This window comes from Schistocerca americana, chromosome 8, assembly GCF_021461395.2.
Source record: "Schistocerca americana isolate TAMUIC-IGC-003095 chromosome 8, iqSchAmer2.1, whole genome shotgun sequence".
Lineage (NCBI taxonomy): Eukaryota > Metazoa > Arthropoda > Insecta > Orthoptera > Acrididae > Schistocerca > Schistocerca americana.
The window spans coordinates 212,311,981-212,335,289 of record NC_060126.1 but is presented as its reverse complement, the minus strand read 5'-3'; the positions used below and the strand labels follow the sequence as shown (position 1 = coordinate 212,335,289).

The window sequence follows — 23,309 nt, the reverse complement described above, 5'->3', positions numbered from 1 at the left end:
GTACCGTCAAGAGCGATGTTCACCAATTATGGATTAAAGTTAAGTATTCCAGAAGCTACGTACTATTTTTGTTAGTCTCATTTACCTGTCCTGTTCCAGACCTCACGCCAGCCTGCGTGAGCTTAAACGCGTGCCTATCGGCTTCCTCATAGTGGCTTGGCTGTCTTGCCAAGCCACAACACCTTCATCCATAGTTCGCAGCACATCATGTGAGAAAAGGGCAAGCTGAGTTTCGCTCGAGCGATCCTTTCTAGAACCATGCTGACTAGTGGACATAAGCTTCTCATTCTCAAGAAATTATAACTGAGAACATGTTCAATGATTCTGCAGCAAACCGAAGTTACGGATATCGGTCTGTAATTCTGCGAGCCCGTTTCTTTACCTCTCTTATATACTAGAGTCACCTGCGCTTTTTTCCAGTCGCTTGGGACTTTTCGCTGGGCGAGAGATTCACGATAAATGCAAGCTAGGTAAGGGGCCAATGCTGTAGAGTACTAACTGTAAAATCGAATTCGGATTCCATCCGGACCTAGTGATTTAGTTGTTTTCAAATCTTTCAGTTGTTTCTCTACGCCAGGTATGTTTATTACTATGCCGTGTTTACGAGAATGTGTCTGGTGGTCAAATGACGGTATGTTTGTACGATTGTCCTGTGTGAATGATTTCTTGAACATGAAATTTAAAACTTCGGCTTTCGTTTTGCTATCTTCAGCTGCCACAACAGACTGGTCAACAACGGACCGAATGGAAGCCTTAGACCCGCTGAGGGAATTTTCTCGAGTTCTTTGCCAGGTCTTTTGCTAAGGTGTGACGGTGGTAGTTGTATGCTTCGCGCATCAATTCTTTCAGAGACGCACGAATCTCTACTAACCATTACCTGTCGTGTTTGTGCGTTGTCTTTTGAACTGAGAGTGCAACAGCCTCTGCCTCCTCAGCATCTCCCAAATTTAGTTATTAACCCATGGTGGTTCTTTTCCATCCTTTATCCACTTACCAGACACATAACTCTCCAGACCATGAATTACAATTTTCTTAAACTTTGCTCATAATTCCTCTACGTCCATGTTACTGGCAGTAAGTTATGTCAATTCACTGTCTAAGTGAGATGCTAACAACTATTTCTCCGCTTTATCTAGCAGAAACACTCTCCTGGCTTTCTCGACTGATTCATTAACTTTCGTAATCATAGTTGCTATAATGACCAAATAATCGATAATTCCCGTTTTTGTAAGGACATTGTCGATACATTCGGCCTACATGTAGCTCCGATATCTAAGATATTTCCACATCGTGTGATCTGCCGAGCTGTATGCTCAAGACAGTTTTCAGAACACGTGTTCAAAAGTATTTCGCGTGATTGTCTGTATGTACCCCCTGCAATGAATCCATAGACATCCCAATCTGTACTCGGTAGGTTAAAGTCGCCTTCAACTAGTACTGCATGATCTGGATATTTCGGCGCTACTGACCGTAGACTTCCTTTGAATGACTCTAGAACTGTCACAGCGGAGTCAGGCGGCAGGTAAAACCATACAACAACTAATTTGTTTTCAATTAGACCTGCTATACGCTACCAGACAACTTCACTGTCACCTTCGACTTCGTCTTCAATAGAGACAATATTTTTGTCAATTTTGACATTCGAAGTGTCGTTACTCTGAACCTCGTCTTACTTGCTCCGTATCGATACTACCGTCAAGCCTAAAAAACCCTCATGTGCACTGCACTACACTACGCTACCAGTAGATTTGTTCATTAATAGATGCGCTCGTGGAGTATGCTGAAAAAAATAATACTTCCACTGGCTGTCACGAGGTGAAAATATGGCGCTGAAAGCAGTCAGAATGTGAAATGTTTCCTATCTTGACTGCAGTATGCTGTTTGTCGCTTGACAACGCGTTCTAATTTCTTTTGTGAAGTGACTGTTGGCGCAAAAGGTTAGGAAGGTTGAAATTTTTCGCACGAAATGCAATGGCTGTTGACGAGAAAGACCGTGCACTGCTGGTAAAGTCGTTTTACCAAAAGATCTTCAATAGCACAGAAACAGCTGCAAAGAGACCCCATCTCAACGAAAGGGCTAACGAATATGATGAAGAAATTTGAAGAAACAGGTGAATGAAGTGATGCAGCAGGGAGAGGGAGGCGCTCCATTCCCATGGCAGTTGTCGATGACGCTGTTTGTAGCTGTAGCCGACAGCGCAGCACATGCCTCAAAAACTGCAGCCAGTACTGGAGCTGCGTTACGGGAATTGTCTCTCCAATGGTGTCCCTGCAAGATTCAGAACGTAAACCAAATGAAGCGCTGAGATAGTCTACAACGCTGTGCCTTTGCCCTTTGTTTTTTAGCACGCATGGGAATGGATGACATGTGGCCGGGAATATTCTTGAATAAACGAGCCACGTTTTACTTTGAACAATGCCGTGAATGTACAGAACTGTCACATGTGAGGTTCCACTCCGCCACATGTTGTGCAGGAACATCTATTGAATTCAGCTTACGTGACTATGTGGTGTGTTTTCACAAGCTTCTTCATCCTCGCTCCGCTTTTCTTCGATGAGATGGCACCTCACCAGCTTGTTAGGTCTACAGTGACGTATGCACGTTGTAAGGACCTCTTTGTGCAACGTCTGCACGTTGTAAGGATCTTCTTGTGCAACACGTGATTCCAGTTTTCCAAGAAGGCAGCTGGGTCCACGCAATAATTTACAAGCAAGATGAAGCTACACCACATGTAGCTTGTGAAGTGAAAGATTTGTTTCGAGGATCCTTCAGTAACGACTACGTCTTCCCTAGGCGATTTGAAGATGGGTGGTCTTCCAGATCACCAAACCAAATCCTTGTGACTTCTGGTTGTGGGTATGTCTGAAAGATCACGTCTATCAGGGATGTATCCGGACACTTACCGACCTGAAGGACAGCAAACGATGACATAGCCCTCTTACTACACCAGATATGCAGCGAGCAACTGTCGACTATTCCGTATTACGGACGCAGCATGTTGCTGAGTCAGGAGACCATATTCAACACATGTTGCAGCTCGTGACAATATCCTAACAAACGTGACAGAATCATCGTTCTCCGGCACCAAAACCAAATTTAGATTGCTTACGGCAGCATGATTTCCCCTGGTGGCAGAAAGTGGAACTATCATTTTTTCAGCGTACTACGCGAGAGCACCAATTAATGAACAGACCTACGATGTTTCAGCGTCCTGTGATGTACACCGTCAGCAACGCAGCACTCGGAACACCACCAGTTTAATTGTAAACACCCGGTACTTATTCATTAGACAGTAAATAATAAGCAACTGGTATATCTTGCGATTTGAAAAAAAGAAGTTGATTGTGTAATGGTAATATATTTTTAAGTAAATTAGAATTTTACAGTGTAACAGGAAATGCTGCCAAATAGTTCAAATCCTATATCTCTGGCCGGAAACAAGGCTGTTATTCGCAAAGGGACATGTATTAAGCTATCGATCATCATCCAAATGGAAATTAATTAAATGTGGCGTACCATGAAATTTCATCGTAGGGCCTTTACTTTTTCTTATCGATTACCTTTCATCTCAAACATTACAAGATGCCAAGTCTGTTTTGTTTGCAGGTGACACAAACAATGCAATAACTAGAAAATCAACTGTAATCTCAGAAATATCTGTTAATCAAATCTTCTTTGTCACTGAACTTCAAATAACAGTCTGCATGCAGTCCAGAACTTGGAAGAGGCTTCCTGCCAGTATACACGTACAATATGACGACACATAGACAGAAGAATTTGATAGCGTTAAACCATTGGGAAAAACAGCCTAATAATAAATTCCACTGGCAGGAGTATTCTAAAGAAATCCAAACAAATCTCTATTTGCAATGCGAACTCTCTCATACATAGACGATATAAAAATAAAAAAGCTAACATAATTGCTCACTTTCATTCCAAAATGTCATACAGGATAATTTTTGAGGTAACTCATCAAGTCAAGCTAAAGTTAATCACGTCCAAATAGGCGTAATAAGAATTATTTCTTGTGTGAACTGAAGGACGTCTCGCCAAGGACTGTTTAGGTAACTAGGGCTACTAGCTACTGATCTACAACTAGTTTACTTAATTAAATTCAAAACATCTCTTTTTCAAACCAACAACTCATTTCATGGAATAAAAACTAGAAATAAGAATAACCTTCACAAAGATTCAAAGTCACTTTGGTCCAGAAAGAAATCTGTTATTCACGGACACATATTTTCAATAACTTGCCAGCAGCCATAAAATGTTTAGCCACAAATAAATTTCATTTTAACAGAAGCCTAAAGGATTTATTAGTGGCCATCTCCTTCTACTCCACTGACGAAATTTTTCACTAGAACCAACTTATGTATATATGTTACTAATAATAATTAAGTGAGTATTAGTGGAATATGACCCGTACAAATTCACTACAGTAAAGCTATGATTGTAAATAAGTGTGATAAAACGATATTTCTAGTTGGTAATGCACGCCTACATAGAGCCTAAGAATTATGATCACAAATCCAGTGCAGTAATGCAATGACTGTAAATAAGTGTTATAAAAAGATATTTCTATTTGACGATGCACAGCTACACTGTGTGACAAAAGTATTCGGACACCTGGCTAAAAATGATTTACAAGTTCGTGGCGCCCTCCATCGGTGATGCTGGAATTCGATATGGTGTTGATGATAGCTTCCACTTTCGTCGGCAAACGTTCAATCAGCTGCTGGAAGGTTTCGTGGGGAATGGCAGCCCATTCCTCACGAAGGGCTTCACTGAGGAGGGGTATCGATGTCGGTCGAAGTCGGCGTTCCAAAACTTCGCAAAGGTGTTCTATAGGATTCAGGTCAGGACTCTGCGCAGGCCAGGCCATTACAGGGATGTTATTGTCGTGTAACCACTCCGCTACAGGCCGCGTGTTATAGACAGGTGCTCGATCGTGTTGAAAGATGCAATCTCCATTCCCGAATTTCTCGTCAACAGTAGGAAGTATGAAGGTGCTTAAAACATCAGTGTAGACCTGTGCTGTGATAGTGCCAAGCAAAACAAGGGGTGCAAACCCCCTCCATGAAAAACACGACCAAACAATGACACCACCGCCTCCGGATTTTGCCCCCAGGGGCTCAGCATTCATTTGCTGAGTACGGGCTTGGCGACCCCGGGGTCCTGAGCTGGGGACTGGTCAGCACCGCGAGTCTCGTGTCACCGTAACCCACGGACATGCTTCAGCGACCACCGTATGGTGCGGCGGTGGAATGTTGTGTGCTGCGGGGAATGGTAATCTTGGCTTGACCGCCTGGATTGCGAGGAAGGCCAGCCTCTATAAATACCCCTCAATCATACGGTGTGCTCCGCGCCTGTGAGATGCATGGCTGTTGGGGTGGAACAGTCGCAAGCGGGCAACCTCTGGGGCACCTGCCACACCCCAGTTGTATAAGGCTTACTCAGGCACGCGAGGCTCTGTCTGAGCAGACCTTTAGTTCCCTAGCTGCTCGTGGGACCGCAATGGACCCTTCGACCTCTACATTTCCCCCTACCAGTGGATTGGGTGGGCCACTGGTAGGAAAACACACCCCATCGAAAAAGCGACTTCGTGCTGCGAGTCCTCCAGCCCTGGCGTTGCTAGAGATTTATCAGACTGTCGTAACAGAGCACATGCTGATAATCAGAATGTGTTTTTGATTATTAAACGAAAGGAGGGTAGCTTTGAGAGGGTTTCTCCCTTTTACATCCACAAGGGTCTTGAGGGAATTGCAGGAACACTGCAATCTGTGAAGCGACTGCGGAATGGGACTCTGTTAGTTGAGACTTCTAGTTCCCGTCAAGTCACTTCTCTTCGGAAAGCAACCTGTCTCGGAGAGTACGCTATCGAGACCGAGCTCCACTCCACTCTGAACTATAGTAAGGGTGTTGTGACATGTAGGGACTTGGTGGATATCCCCACAGACGAGTTAAAATCTGAGTGGGCTGACGAAGATATTGTTGACGTGCAGCATATTATGAAGCGAGTCGATGGGGACCTAGTCAAATCCGACTCGTTTATTTTCACGTTCAGTTGCCCAAGACTCCCAGAACATGTTAAAGCGGGGTTCTTACGTTTGCCAGTACGGCCATATTTCCCCAACCCAATGCGCTGTTTTAAATGTCAGCGCTTTGGGCATACTACGTTGGGCTGCAATGGGATAGCCACTTGTGGTAAATGAGGTCAGCCTGCCCATGAAGGAGCCGATTGTTCATCGCCTGTGAAATGCGTGAATTGCTCTGGGAGTCACCCTGTCTGGAGCCAGGTCTGCCCCATCTATCTCGAAGAACGGAAGATACAGGAGATTAAAACATCTAAGCGCATCCCCTATGGTGAGGCCAAGAAGCTCTTTATGGCCATGCAACCTCCTGTATTTACAACATCTTTCGCTTCCGCTCTGAAAAAACCGCTACAAATGGCCAGTGTTGCTACGCAAACGAAGGTTGCTAGTGTTAGCACTAATACCTGCGTTTGCCAGTGCACTTGTGCTGCTGCGGTTGTTTTGAAACCTGCGGCTCTCCCCGCTACGTCGGACAAGGCCGTGGTTGCTGACATTGGGGTACTTCCTGCCTCTCCCCAATATGGCGCCTTCTGCCCAGGCCAGTAAAGCTCCAACTGTTGACAAGGCTCTGCATTCTAAGCCCCCCAAGACAAAGACGCCGAAGGTGAAGGTTTTGCCACCTGAGGAGACTAGTCAGGGTCGGTCCGATGACGAGGCCATCGTACTATCTGACATCTCCCGTGGGTCGTCGTCAGAGCTGATGGACATTGATGTCGACCGGGGGCGATCTTCTCGCCCCAGGAATCAATCTCCAGCCAGTACGGGCTCTCCTCCAAAGCACAGAGGCAGGGTGAAAGTTCAGCCACCCTGATCACTGGCTCCCATATTACAATGGAACCTGAATGGGTTCAGGACGCATGTGACCGAATTACAACTCCTTGTACGAGAGTGCCCTATTTCGGGCCACTGATGCTCCTTCTTTACGGGGCTATACCGTATATCGAAAAGATGATCTGACGGGGGAATGGGCAAAGGGTGGTGTTGCGGTTTTTGTCCGTGACATGCACCCATCATCTGAGCTCCCTCTCGTTACAGACTTGCAAGCAGTTGCAGTTGACCTTCTTGTGGGTCGGAGGCTCACAGTCTGTTCAGTTTACTTACCACCTCAGGATGTGATAGACTCTGCGGCTCTCACAGACCTTATTAGCCAACTCCCCCGCCCATTTCTTCTTCTGGGGAACTTCAATGCTCATAATGTCTTATGGGGCTCTCCGACTACTTGCCCCAGGGGTCGCATTCTGGAAAGCCTCATGATGTCTGAAGAACTGTGCATCCTCAACTCTGGTGCTCCCACTCTTTTCTGTACTGCTTCTGGGTAGTCATCGGCTATTGACCTTTCCTTTTGCTCTCCAGCACTCGCGGCTTCTGCTCTGTGGGAGGTTGCTGCTGACCTCCATTCTAGTGACCATTTCTCCCTTTGGATTCGCCTCCTGGATGAGGCTGAGGCATTACCAGTGCCGCCCCGGTGGCACTTCTGCAGAGCTGACTCGACACTTTTCAGTCAACTGGCTGTTTTGGAACACCGTGCCAGCATCCACAAATGGGTAGACCATGTTACAGCCGTGATCTCCCATGCTGCTGAACTGTCAATCCCACGGTCATCCGGTCATCCCAAGAGGCGTCCTGTCCCTTCGTGGACCACTGAGTGCTGCTCAGCCATCCGAGCCCGCCGTGTAGCTCTGCGCCGCTTCAAGTGCCGTCCCTCAGCTGACAATCTTGCGGCCTTTCGGGTGGCAAGGGCCAAAGCGCGGCGAGTGATTAAAGATAGCAAACGACGGTCACGGCAATCGTTCTTGACCCCATATCCCGCTCCACTAGTTCTACGAAAGTATGGGAAGCCATCAGGAGGATTTCCGGGAAACTCAGCCAACTACTTGTCACGGCATTGCTGCATCAAGGATGTCTCCTCACGGCGCCGAGAGGCATTGCCCAGACACTCGCCATGCATTTTGCCGAATCTACCGCCACTATTAACTGTGATTCAGATTTCTGCCACTACCGCACTGCCATCGAGAGGGGTCACTTGGACTTCCGGTCTCCAAATTCTGAACCCTACAACTGCCCCTTCACAATGTGAGAACTGGATTCGGCGCTGGGTGTTGCGTGATGTCCTTAGGTTAGTTAGGTTTAAGTAGTTCTACGTTCTAGGGGACTGATGACCATAGATGTTAAGTCCCATAGTGCTCAGAGCCATTTGATTCGGCGCTGTCTGTGGCTCATGATACTGCGCCTGGCCATGATCAAATCCGGAACAGTATGCTGCAGCACTTGTTGCTGCCTTCCAAGGAAGTTCTCCTGAATTGTTTTAATATGATATGGTTATCCGGCACGTACCCTGACTCGTGGAGGGAGGCGATTTTGATTCCCCTCCTCAAACCAGTAGTTATCGAAGTATTGCTTTGACGAGCTGTGTCGGGAAGACGTTGGAACGCATGGTCAACCGTCGCCTTGTTTGGCTGCTCGAGACCAGGCAGCTCCTTAGCCCCTCTCAGTGCGGCTTTCGGAGATGTCGTTCCACTATAGACAACTTGACCCTGCTTGAGGCGGCCATCCAGCAGGCCTTCCTACGTAACCAGCATTGTCTAGGTGTATTCTTTGACATTAATAAGGCGTATGACACTACTTGGCGCCGCCTTATCCTCAATCAGCTCCATGAGTGGGGCTTTCGTGGCTGTCTCCCCATCTTCATTCGGTCCTTTCTTTCCCACCGCCTCTTTCGATATCGGATTGGTGGTGTGCTATCTGATTTGTACGTGCAGGAGAATGGTGTTCCTCAAGTAAGCGTTTTAAGTGTCACCCTCTTTGCCGTCGCCATTAACAATATCACGTCCACTATCCGGAGTCCTGCCCAGTGCTCCTTGTTTGTGGACGATTTTGCTGTTTTCTGTTCTTCCTCCAGTCTTGTCAGTGCTAGTCGGCGGTTGCAGCTTACGATAAAGCGCTTAGAGGCATGGACTGCATAGACGGATTTTACCTTTTCTGCAGACAAATGTGTGTGTGTTCATTTTAATCGTTCTCGACGTCTTTTTATCTCTCCGGAATTGCGTCTGAGGGACACCGTTCTTCCTTTTAGAGACACTGTGAGGTTCCTGGGCCTCACTTTTGATTCCAAGTTGTCGTGGTTGCCTCACCTTAAAGACCTCAAGGTGCGGGCCCTGAAGGCACTGAATATTTTTAAGTGTCTGAGCCATCGGTCCTGGGGAGCAAATCTGGCGCGTCTGCTGCAGTTTTATAGAGCTTTCGTCCGATCACGTCTTGACTATGGTTGCACCGTGTATGGGTCAGCAAGGCCTTCGTATCTGAAGATTCTTGACGCAGTACATCATGAGGGTATCAGGCTGGCCACTGGTGCCTTCCGCACCAGTCCCATCCCCAGCCTGTGTGCTGAGGCAGGAGAACCGCCGCTCGCCATCCGGCGGAAACTCCTCATGGTGCGCCGGTTGTGTCAATTCCTTGCCTATCCTCCCTCCCCTGCGTACCCTACCGTTGCCCTACCGCCTATGGAACGTGTCTTTTCCAGTCGTCCCAGGGCAACGAGACCATTTGGGATTCGTGCCAAGCCTTTGCTTGAGTCCCTTGGTGTGGAGCGTGTGGCCCCCCAACGACAAGGTTTTACCCGCCTGCCTCCCTGGTTGCTCCAGAGGCCCAGCGTCCTTTTAGACTCGTCAGAGTACCGGAGGAGCTGCACTCCTGCGTTTGTTTTTACCTCCTTATTTTCCGATATTTTACGCCAGCATCTCGACCATGTACCAGTATTTACGGATGGCTCTAAACAGGGGGACTCTGTTGGTTGTGCTGTTGTTTTCCCTCATCGAGTCGTCAAGTTAAGACTTCCTGCGGCGTTTACCATCTTTGATGCCGAATTGTTTGCGATCTTGCGGGCATTGGAGCAGATGAGATGTGTTCCCAGTCTTAAGTTCCTCATCTGTTCTGACTCCCTGAGTGCCCTTCAGACCATGCAACGCTTGTACCCAGCGGATACGGTCGTCCAGAACATCCATGATGCCCTACTCCACCTGCAACGGCAGGGGGTTTCTTTCTGCTGGGTGCCAGGGCACGTGGGTATTAGGGGAAACGAACTGGCGGATGTGGCTGCCAAAGATGCATGTTCCCTCCCTCACGTTGTTGAATGTGCCGTCCCCCTCCACGCTGTTACCTCCCTCCTGCGTTTTCGTGTTATGCGTCAATGGGAAGAGGAGTGGTTGGCAGTCGGTGACAATAAGCTGCGTCTGGTCAAGGCCACCACTCGGCCATGGCGTACGTCCTACCAGTCATGCAGGCGGGATGAGGTTCTCCTCACTCGCCTCCGCATCGGGCACAGTCTCTTAACACATGGTTTTTTACTCCGGCGGGAGGACCCCCAAATCTGCAGTGCTTGTGGCGTCCAGATTACTGTCCGCCACATTTTACTTGACTGTCTTTTATTCTCTGACCAGAGGGCGGTGGTTTCTTTGCCACCGGATTTGCTCTCTATTTTGCAAGACGACGCAACGACTGTGGTTAAGGTCTTACGGTTTTGTGTCCTGTCCAATTTGTTGCCTCGGAGTTTAGGGAGAGGGTTTTAATGTGCTGCTGGGTGACTGGCTGACCCAGGTTTTAGGTAAGAGGTCCGCCAGTCACGAATACCTCCTTGTTTCCCTTCGGTTTCTGTCCTCCTTTCCTTGTGTTTCATTTCCTTTTTTAGTGCGTTTCTTCTCCTCTTGCTTTGCCTCTGTCTGTGAGGATTTGGAACTGCATCAGGTCTGTGTCTTTTAGCCGTTCTCCTTGTTCGCTGTCCGTCTTAGTCCATTCACCGCATGTGTTCCTGTTTTTATGCGTTTGGGCGCTGATGACCACGCTGTTTAGCGCCCGTAAACCTCAAACACACACACACACACACACACACACGTCTCCGAATTTTACTTTTGGCACTACACACGCTGGCAGATGACGTTCATAGGGCATCCGCCATACTCACACCCTGGCATCGGATCGCCACATTGTGTACCGTGATTCATCACTCCACACAACGTTTCTCCACTGCTCAATGGTGCAATGTTTACGCTTCTTACACCAAGCGAGGCGTCGCTAGGCATTTACCGGCGTGATGTGTGACTTATAAGCAGCCGCTCGACCATGAAATCCAAGTTTTCTCACCTCCCGTCTAACTGTCATAGACTTGCAGTGGATCCTGATGCAGTTAAAAATTCCTGTGTGATGGTCTGGGTAGATGTCTGCCCATTACACAGTACGATCCTTTTCAACTGTCGACGGTCTCTGTCAGTCAACAGACGAAGTCAGCATGTCCCTTCACGTTTCAACTTCACTATCACATCAAAACAATGGACATAGGGATGTTTTGGAGTGTGGAAATCTCACGTACAGACGTATGACACAAGTGACACCCAATCACCTGACCACGTTCGAAGTCCGTGAGTTCCGCGGAGAGCCACATTCTGCTCTCTCACGATGTATAATGACTACTGAGGTCGCTGATATGGAGTACCTGGCTGTAGATGGCAGCACAAAGCACCTAATATGAAAAACGCGTGTTTTGGGGGGCGTCCGGGTACTTTTAATCGCATAGTGTACATATAGCCTAAAAATAATCGTATGCACTTCAGTATATTAAACATTTATATGTTTTGTGACAAGTTATTTATTAACTCTTTAAATTAAAACATGTTTAAGATTTCTTTTCACTTATTCCAAATCCATGAGGACTATTGCAGTCTTTGAAAGGTATTTCGTTTTTCTGACTTGTTCTGAATCCTGGAGGGTCTCCTCACTGTAGGTTTATAGAAACGAAAATAACATCTAATCTAATCCAATCTTTAACGAGCCACCAGAGATCCATTATACCAAAATACACATAAATTATCCCCGAAAAGCCTCAGAAATTTTGCCGGCCGCTGTGGTCGAGCGGTTCTAGGCGCTTCAGTCCGGAAATGCGCTGTTGCTACGGTCGCAGGTTCGAATCCTGCCTAGGGCATGGATGTGTATGATGTCCTTAGGTTTGTTAGGTTTAAGTAGTTCTAAGTCTAGGGGACTGATGACCTCAGATGTTAAGTCCCATAGCGCTTAGAGCCATTTGAACGTCAGAAATTTTATTGGTAGAGTTCTGGTTCACTCTGTATATGAGACAGAGTAAACTTCTCGGGGAAGTTCAATTTGAGTTCCAGAGAAATATAGGAACACATAGGTCAATGTTGACCCTACGTATTATCTGAAAAGATTGTTTGATAATAGGCAAACCTACATTTATATACCATTTGTAGATTTAGAGAAAGTTTTTGAGGATATTGACTTGAATACACTCTTGGAAACTTTAAAGGTAACAGGGATAAAGTACGGGTAACGAGAGATTCTTCACAATTTGCACAGAAGCCAGACTGCAATCATAAGAGTCGAATGACATAAAAATGAAGCGGCAGTTGAAATGGGAGTGAGCCTCAGTAGTAGCGTATCCCAGAAGCTATTCAGTCTGTAGATTGAGAAAGTAATAAAGAAAACTGAGAAGAAATTTCGAACGGGGATTAAAATTCAAGGACAAGAAATAAAATAAAACAACTTTGAAGTTTGCCGATGACACTGTAACTCTGTCAGAGAGGCCAAAGGACCTGAAACAGCTGTTGAACAGAATGGAGACTGTCTTGAAAAGAGACTGTAAGATGAACATCAATAAAAGTAAAACGAGGATAATTGAATATAATCGATTTAAACGAGGCGATCTTGAGGGAACTAGTTTGTGAAATGAGACAGTAAAAATAGTTATGAGTTTTGTTATCTGGGCAATAAAATAACTGATGATGGCTGAAGGAGAGAGGACCTAAGATGCAAACGAGAAATAGCAAGAAAAAGGACTTCTGAAAAAGAGGAATTTATTAACATCAGACGTAAATTTAAATGTTAGGAAGTCATATCTGGAGATATTTTTATGGAGTGTAGCCTTGTACGGAAGTGAAACATGGACAATAAGCAGTCCAGACAAGAAGAGAATAGAAGCTTTTGAAAAGTGGTGCTGCAGAAGATGGATAGATTGAATGACTAATGAGGAGGTATTCAAATGAACTGAGGAGAAAAGAAATATATGGCACAACTTGACTAAAAGAAAGTATCGGTTGATAGGACATGTCCTGAGGCATCAAGAAAAAGTCAGTTTGCTAATGTAGGGAAGTACGTGTGTGGAGAGGCGAGGCGGGGGGTTAAAATTGTAGAGGGAGACCAAGAGATAATACAGTAAGCATTGATCGAGGTTTTAATAGTTATTAAGAGATGGTGGGCTTGTACAGGACACATTATCTTGGAGGGCAGCATCAAACCAGTTTTCAGACTGAAGACCACAAGAACAACTCCATCAAGAAATATTAGGGCTGTTGTTGCCCCTTGCTTTCAGTAGTTTGCTGGACTAAGATATTAAGGTTATGTTTTTTCATTTTACAAGTCTGTCATCTATTTTGCACCTACGCTACGGCTATCCGTAACATCGAGGCAAGGGAGCTGTCACTACAGCGGCAAGGTGAATGGTTTGTGGAGACAAAGAAATAGTTAAATTAAAAATTATTACATTCTTACAGTAATAATATCAGTTTATAGTTACACCGCACCTGTGCTTACCTTGTATGGTATAGGCTTACACTGCCGTTTTTGAGGTTAGTGAGACCTATACAAGCAGAAGTGTTAACTACTGTAACTGTTCTGCAAATAAATTGCCTTACTAATAGCTACGATGAATTATTGGTATGAAATATCATATTTCACCTTAGTAAACTCATATTTCCTTGAACATGTGCTCAAATTGGCGTAAACACATAATACGTAAGTTCTCTAACACAAAACAATATTTCTTAGTAATCATCTAATCGGAGGAGTGTGTGTCATACATGTAGTGCTTATGTCTATAATTTTTATGAAAGAGTGTGCTCAATTGTTCCTTATTATACGAATGTTTGATAGTAGTTTCGTTTTGCTCTGCAGATGTATCAGTCTGTTGGAAGAGCTGATGAGTCGGGCTGTTTTCGTTCTTCTTCTCTGCAATGTGCTTTGCATCTGCCTGCACATCTTCTCGACAATTGTGGTAAGAACTACGTCCACTTTTGTTGCAGATGTTATTAGTTGTAAGGCCCGTTACCTCTCACGTACTCACCCCTAGATGTTAATGAGGTGAATATAGTGAACCTACCAGAAAATGAGAGGGCAAGAGAGATTTCAGTAAATTCAGCCAGATAAGGATTGTTTTCGTCGTTCAAGCTTTGTTTTATTACAAGAAACAGATCTTACAAAATTAGCTCCTATTCAGTTGTACCACGTCTATAGATAAACTCGCAGATTCAGCAGGTGCCACTACGCCAAGGCGTTCACTTATCAAAAATTAAAATCCTTATATGAACACGTAATGGCATTTTTCTTCTCTTCTCATGATTACGCAGTTAACAAGATGTTATTGCTGATATCTGCGTTAAGGTCATAAGGGTATGGTGCAAGGTATAATTTTGCGTCAAACGTTTCGTCTCCCATCGATGGAGACGTCATCAGAGGCTTTAACGACTTATAAAGCCGCTAAAGTCTCAAACTCGGTTCAGCAAGTCGAACTGTTTATATCTATCCACGCAACAGTCGATTTGTGACGTTCAGTGGATGCATATAAACAGTTCAGCTTTCTGAACTACCGAGCGAGGTTGCGCAGTGGTTAGCACACTGGACTCGCGTTCGGGAGGATGACGGTTCAATCCCGTCTCCGGCCATCCTGATTTAGTTTTTCCGTGATTTCCCTAAATCGTTTCAGGCAAATGCCGGGATGGTTCCTTTGAAAGGGCACGGCCGATTTCCTTCCCAATCCTTCCCTAACCCGAGCTTGCGCTCCGTCTCTAATGACCTCGTTGTCGACGGGACGTTAAAAGCTAACCACCACCACCACTTTCTGAACTACTTGGAGACTGTAACTGCTTTCCGAGTCGTTAAAGTAGGTAATGATGTCTACTGCATAGAAACACGAAACGTTAGGCAGAGAATTAAGCCTTGGTGCACGACCGTATGCCCATAAAACATCAGCAATAACGCAAATTCCTGTCGTGATAGCCTGCATTTTATGATGATAATAAAATGTTTTACAACCTATGAAGTGCATAGGCATTGAACTTGCGTTTCTGAAATTTTTGCAATTTCAGTTGCTACAAGAAACTATGGATCCGGTGGAGACCATCAAACTACTGACTGGTTTCTCTCTCTTCGCCTATCAGACAGCGTTATTCTGCCTCGTCGGGCAGAGGATCATAGATCAGGTGAGTGAAATGAAGGCCGATCGCACAGAAGCACTTGCTGACATTTCAGAGAGATGAGACTAGTCAGGAAATAATTCTATTACATGCTCCTATATATGGCAGAGGATACAATCAAGGTATACTGTCGCACCATAGAACAGTCAGAGGTGTTAGTTGGTCTCAGCTTAAGAACCTGTAAACGTTTAACCGAATAATGTGACTCGTATCATGAGCAAATATGTATTCGACACTGAATGTGGCCAATGCAATCGCACATTTCTTGCTGTTCTAATTACGGTTACTCGTCAAGATGACTAACGTAGATGCCGCGAACGATATCTCAAATGTACTTTCGTATGACAGTCACGGCGCAACGCGCAACGGAACTATATATTTAATTGCATTGAAAACTATGGTGTCCTTACATACTAATGTAGTGTATGAACTCTAGGACACACACAGTTATCATATTATCGAAACACAAAGTGATTTCTTTTATTTTGAAAGAAAGACTAGTGTTTGAAAGTTGAATATAATCATAAAATGACAGCATACAACATTTCCTGTACATTATATCAGAAGGGTGATGGAACAAGTTAAAATTTAAGCACAAGGCATTCGGCATGAAACAGTCTCCAAAATATGTCCCGGGGAAAGTTCTGAAATCGATAACACAGTTTTCAAAATCGAAAGATTGGGAGACTCATGTTATCAAAAATGGTGTACATTATATCAGAAGGGTGATGGAACAAGTTAAAATTTAAGCACAAGGCATTCGGCATGAAACAGTCTCCAAAATATGTCCCGGGGAAAGTTCTGAAATCGATAACACAGTTTTCAAAATCGAAAGATTGGGAGACTCATGTTATCAAAAATGGTGCAAAAATACAAGTATTTAGTTAGTTCATTGATCAGTATGGATTGCAAATATGTAAAGGATGTATTTTCAGGAAGACACAATGCAAAACTTGCAAAGAAGTCAACGTTACCATCTGACGATGGGCGCAGGCCTGAAACTAACAATCGTGCAATAAAATCATTTCAGAAAAACTTGTGGTTGATTGCAGTGTTTCCTACAATGTGCGGTGTTCTGTACCCAAAATGGATAAAAGAACACCGAAGTACTGAACTCAGTCTTCCGAAATTGTTCCACCGCGGAAGGTCGTAACGCATCCCTCCTTTCAATCATCATACGAACGTCGAAATAGCAGATATTGAGATAAACGACTGCGGAACAGGAAATCACCTACAATCGTTTAGTAGTGGAAAGCCATCACGACCAGACAATATACCTGTAAGATTCTAGAAAGATCATGCGAAAGAACTTGCTCCCCCTCTAGCATCAGTTTATCGTAGATCGCTGGAACAACGGAAAGTACCTAGTGACTGCAAAAATCGCAGGTCATTCCCGTTTTCAAGAAGGGCAGTAGGTCAGATGCACACAACTGTAGGCTTATATCGTTGACGCCAATCTATTGTAGAAATATGGTACATTTTATAGGCTAAAGAATTGTGACGTTTTTGGAGAACGAAAATCTCCTCTATAAAAATCAACATGGATGCCGCAAACATTTTGTGAAACTCGACTCTCTCTGTTCCCCCGCAAGATCCATAGCGCTTTAGACAAAGGTACTCAGGTTGAAGGCGTATTCCGTGTCTTCAGCAAGGCATTTGACATCGGCCCGCGCTGCCGTTTAGTGAAAAAACACGACCTTATCGAGTATCAGACCAGATTTGCAACTGGATTCAAGGCTTCCTAGCAGACAGAACTCAACACGTCGCTCTTAACAGAACAAAATCGACGGATGTGAAGATAATTTCCGTTGCACAACATGAAGTCTTACAGGACTGGTACAGTTTACAGTGAATATAAATGCTCTACCAGAAAGCATCCCACGCTCTTTAAGAGTGTTCGCAGATGATACGATTGTCTACAACAAAGTAGCAACGCCAGAAGACAGTATCAAATTGGAGAATGGCCTGCAAAGGGCTGATGAATGGTGCAGGCTCTAGCAGCTGATCCTGAACGTAAATAAATATGACGTCCTGCGCATACATAGGGAAAGAAATCTACTGCTGCAGCACAACCACACTACTGATGACAAACTGCTGGAAACAGTGTCTACCATAAAATACCTAAAAATAAATATCTAGAGCGACCTTAAGTGGCATGACCAAATAAAGCAAATAGTAGGGAAAGCAGATGCCGCACCGAGATTGATAGGAAAAATCTTATGGAATTGTAACTCACACACGAAGAAACTGGTTTAGAAGACGCTCGTTCGACCAAGTCTAGAGTACTGTTCAGCAATCTGGTACCCTTACCAGGCAGTACTGGTAGAGTAGATCCAAAGAAGAGCGGCGCTTCCCGTCACGGGATCGTTTACTCGTCGCGAGAGCGTTACCGAGATGCTCAATAAACTCCATTAGCAGACGTTACACGAGAGGCGTTGTATGTCACTAAGAGGTTTACGATTGAAATTTCAAGAGAACACTTTCGTGGAAGAGTCGGACAACGTATTACTTCCCCCCACATACGTCTCGCGTAATGACCATGTCGAGAAAATTCGAGAAATCAAGCTAAGAGAGGCCTACCGACAGTCATTCTTCCTACGCACCATTTTCGAGTGGAATAGAATAGGGGTACCAGAAGTACCTTCCGCCACACACAGTTAAATAACTTATGGAATTTATTACAGATAAATTTGTTGAAAATGTATGACTACCAGAAAAATTCTTCCACAATACCAAAACGGATGGTATAGCAAACGATTATCGATATCTGTCATACATTCCTGATAATGCCACGCCATACAGTCTGTATGACAGAGAACCACCTGTATGAATATCAAGAGCTCACCAAAGAAGCAGAAACGTGGAAGGAATATATAGAGGGGGATGCTCTTGAGGGAAATGTTATGGAAATGGAAGAGGTGTTAGAAGAAGATGAGAAGGGAGATATGATACTGCGTGAAGAGTTTGACAAAGCACTGAATGACCGAAGTCGAAACAAGGCCCCGGGAGTAGACAACATTCCGCTAGAGCTACTGAAAGCCTTGGGAGGGCCAATCATAGGTAAACTCTTCCATCTGGTGAGCAAGGTATACGAGAGAGGCGCAATACCCTCAGACTTCAATATAATAATCATCCCAGTTCCAAACAAAGCAGGTGCTGAGAGGTGTCAAAACTACCGAACCATCAGTTTAATAAGTCACAGCTGCAAAATACTCACACGAATCATTTACAGAAGAGTAGAAAAACTGGGAGAAGCCAACTTCGGGAAACATCAGTTTTGATTCCGGAAAAATACAGAAACACGCGAGGCAATACTGACCCTACGACTTATCTTAAAAGCTAGTTATGGAAAGACAAACCTACGTTTATAGTATAGCCATTGTAGACTTAGCCAAAGCTTTTGACAATGTTGACTGGAATACTCTCTTTCAAATTCTAAAAGATTGCAGGGGTAAAGTACAGGGACCGAAAGGCTATTTAAAATTTGTACAGAAACCAGATGGCAGTTTTAAGAGTCGTGGGGCACAAAAGGAAAGCAGTGGCTGAGAAGGAAGTGAGACAGGGTGGCAGCCTATCCCCGATGTTATTCAGTCTCTATATTGAGCAACCATCAAAGGAAACAACAGAAAAAATTGGAGTAGAAATTAAAGTCCAGGGAGAAGAAATAAGAACTTCAAGGTTTTCCGATGACACTGCAATTTTTCAGAGACAGCAAAGGACTTGGAAGAGCAGTTGAACGGAATGGTCAGTATCTTTAAAGGAGGATATAAGATAAACATCAACAAAAGCAAAACGAGGATAATGGAATGTAGTCGAAATAAATTAGGTGATGCTGAGAGAATTAAATTAGGAAATGAGACACTTAAAGCAGTAAATGAGTTTCGCTATTTGGGAAGCAAAATAACCGATGACTGTTAAAGCAGGGAGGATATAAAATGTAAATTGTCAATGGCAAGAAAAGTGTTTCTGAAGAAGAGAAATTTGCTAACGTCGAGTATTGATTTGAGTGTCAGGAAGTCCTCTCTGAAATTATTTTTATGGATTGTAACCATGTATGGAAGTGAAACATGGACGATAAATAGTTCAGACAAGCAGAGAATAGAAGCTTTCGAAATGTGGTGCTACAGAAGAATGCTGAAGATTAGATGGGTAGATCACATAACTACTGAGGAGGTATTGAACATAATAGGGGAGAAGAGATTTTGTGGTACACCATGAAAAAAAGAAGGGATCGGTTGGTAGGACACATTCTGAGACGTCTAGGGATCACCTATTTAGTACTGGAGGGAAGCGGGTGGCGTGAAAGTGGTAGAGGGAGACCAAGAGATGAATACAATAAGCAGATACAGAGAGATGTAGGTTGCAGTAGGTACTGGGAGATGATGAAGCTTGCACAGGATTGAGTAGCATGGAGAGCTGCATCAAACCAGTGAAATATCAAATATGTCAAATATGTGTGAGTCCCTAAGGGACCAAACTGCTGAGGCAACGTCGCGTCTTAACCACAACCAAGTCCGAATCAGAAAACATGATCGTCAATGAAGTGCAACATTTAGTGCTGAAAGGACATTTATTACGAACACTGGCGTACAGCCCGAACAATAGAACTGCACCCCTGCATGAAAAGCTCTGCTATTTTAACAAACATCGAACGTTCTAGAATATACCAAAGTAATAAATTTCAAGAACTTCCCAGAACTGATGAAGGCTAGTTAAAAAATAGTTATTTGGTGATTAGGTGTGAACTGGTCACCCACATCACTCCGGCCAGCGGTGTTAACTGCTGTGCCACACTCAACGGTGTACAGCTCGCGGGAATATTTCTGAGATATAGTTTGTAACGCATTTCCACCATGCCGGTAGGGATGGGTCTTTTTTCTGCAGACCGATAGTTTCCTATGGGAGAATCAGCAAACAACGAACTCGGGATCTCGTGAAACGTAGCTCTCTAACCAGAAGTAGTATACACCGTCGACCGTGACCAAGCTGATACCGTGTTCCTCGACATCCGAAAGGCGGTCGATACAGTCCAGCTTTATCGCCTATCGAACAAAATGCGATGTTCGAATGTGCGTGAATTCCGAAGGGACGAAACTGCTGTGGTCATCGGTCCCTAAACTTAAACACTACTTAAACTAACTTACGCTAAGGACAACACATATACCCATGCCCGAGAGAGGAATCGAACCTCCGGCGAGAGGGGCCGCGCAATTCGTGACATAGCGCCTCTAACCGCGCGGCCACTCCGCGCGGCCAAAATGCTAGCTTACGGAACATCAGAACAGATTGTGACAGTACTGTAAACAGCTCTTAACAAACAGAACACCACGTTTCATCCTCAACGGAGAGACATCGTCTGGCGTAAATATATCGTCCGGTACATCCCCAAGGCAGTATTATAGGACCATAACAGTTCCCGATACCTATATAATGGAGCGCCAAAGAAATTGGTATAGAGATATGGAAACAGGCAGAATACGCCTAATAAAACAAGTGTCTGGCGCAGTTGTTAGATCAGTTACTGCTGCTGCAATGAAGGGTTATCAACATTTAAGTTAGTTTGAACGTGGTGTTATAGTCGACGCACAAGCGATGGGACAAAAGCATCACCGAGGTAGCGATGAAGAGGGGATTTTCCCGTACGACCATTTCACGAGTGTACTGTGGATATCAGGAATCCGGTGAAACATCAAATCTCCAACATCGCCGCGGCGGGAAAAAGATCCTGCAAGAACGGGACTAACGACCACTGATGAGAATCATTCAATGTGACAGAAGTGCAACCCTTCCGCAAATTGCTGCAGATTTCAATGCTGGACCATCAACAAGTGTCAGCGTGCTAACCATTCAACGAAACAATATGGGCTTTCGGAGCCGAAGGCTCACTCGTGTACCCTTGATGACTGAACGACACAAAGCTTTACACCTCGCCTGAGTCCTTCAGCACCGACATTAGACTGTTGATGACTGGAAACATGTTGCCTGGTCGAACGATCTCGTTTCAAATTAGACCGAACGGATAGAAGTGTCCGGGTATGGAGACAACCTCATGAATCTATGGACCTGCATGGCAGCAGGAGATTGTTCAAGCTGGTGGAGGCTCTGTAATGGTGTGTGGTAATGGTGTGGCACGTGTGCAGTTGAAGTGAGATGAGACTGCTGATACGTCTAGATACGACTCTGACAGGTAAAACGTTCGTAAGCATCCTGTCTCATCACCTGAATCCATTCATGTCCATTGTGCAGCCCGACGGACTTCGGCATTTCCAGCAGGACAATGGGACACTTGCACACATCCAGAACTGCTACAGAGTGGCTTCTGGAACACACCTCTGAGCTTAAAAGCTTCCGCTGGCCACCAAGCTCCCAAGACATGAACATTATTGAGCATATCTGGGATGCCTTGCAACGTGCTCTTCAGAAGAGATCTCCAAACCCTCGTATTTTTACAGATGTACGGACAGCCCTGCAATAGTCATTGTGTCAGTTCCCTCCAGCACTACTTCAGATATTAGTCGAGTTCATGCCACGACGTGTTGCGGTACTTCTGCGTACGCGCGAGGTCCCTACACGATATTAGGCAGGTGTGCCAGTTTCTTTGGCTCTTCAGTGTAGATTAATGTCCTACGGATAACTTAGGACAATTCCATGAGACTGTTCGCAAAAGTTGCTGCTGTGTATAGAAAAGCTGCAACCCTAGAAAACTGTAGCGAAATGCAAGAAGACCTGTGCAAGAATTGGCATTTGACTCTCAGAATAAACAACGTAAGTAAATGTAACACATAGCATACAGATGGTCGGAAATGCCCTTCATTGTTTCATTACACGATTGCGGAACAAGCACTGGGAAAAGCCACATCAGTTAAATGTCTGGGAGTCTGTATAGACTACGGAGTAATTTGATATAAAACCACATAAAAGTTATGGTATGAAACGCAGGCTACAGACAGGTAATCGGGAAGAATCTTCAGAAAATGAAGTCTACCCACAGAACAGGCAGTTTACAAGGTTCTTGTTCGACCAACACTTTCGTATTGCCTCTGACTCTGGGGTCCTCACAGAGTCGGATTGATAGGTCAAACATAGAAGATCCAAAGAAAAGCAGCGCGGTTCGTCACAGGTTCGTTTAGTAACTGCAAAAGCCTCAGGGGGATGCTCACCCAACTTCAAAGACAGACGCTAAAGGGGAGGGGTAGTGCATCACAATGTGGATTGCTGTTAAAATTTCGACAGTGTACGTGCATGTTGCTTCCTCCTACATATTTCTCGCAAAAATACTCCGAAGTTAAAATTAGAGATTACCACGCACTATTCGCGATTGGAACACGAAATCGTGAAGTGATAATGGAATACGAAGAACTCTCTGCAGACACCGAAAGGTGATCTGTGGAATATACCTGTGCAGTATCTGATGGAAAGTATCCGGGCACACATTAGTGGACACTAATAGGGGTGTCTGTCCACACTTCACTTTTATGGTGGGTTGGACTGTACTGGGGACACTTTCAGTGAGGTAACTGAGTGTGGAGGAATGGCAACCTATTCTTCCCAAGAGCCGCAACCAGAGAAGGTTGAATGCGACGGTCTGGAGCGAAGCCGACAATGTAGCTCATCTCAAAGTTCTTCCATTGAGTTCAGGTCGGGACTCTGGGCAGGCTAGTTCATTTCAGCAAAGTTTATTGCCCACAAACCATTGCCTCACACATGCCCCTTTAAGACGAGTTGGAATCGCATGATGAAACAATCATCTCCTAACTGTTCCTCTACTGTACGCAGTACACAACGGTGTAAAATTTGTTCATGTCTGTCCACATTTGGCCTTTTCTAAAATTCTCTGAGAAAAAAACATAACCTAGTCACGAGAAACAACCACATACCTCTGCACCTCACTGTTGCACTACAAATGGTGGGAGACTCAAGCTCATCCATCGCCATGCCATAGGTTACAGCATCACTGCAAAT

The 23,309-nt window shown here is 44.8% G+C and overlaps 1 protein-coding gene across 1 annotated transcript in view; it reads left to right on the top strand.

Annotated features, from left to right (window-relative positions):
* LOC124545674 (odorant receptor coreceptor-like) overlaps positions 1 to 23,309 on the top strand; it is a 66,573-nt gene that overhangs the window by 30,738 nt on the left and 12,526 nt on the right. The window contains exon 4 of the mRNA XM_047124620.1: positions 15,240 to 15,353. Within this exon, the coding sequence (XP_046980576.1) occupies positions 15,240 to 15,353 (114 nt within the window). The remainder of the gene's footprint in view (positions 1 to 15,239; positions 15,354 to 23,309) is intronic.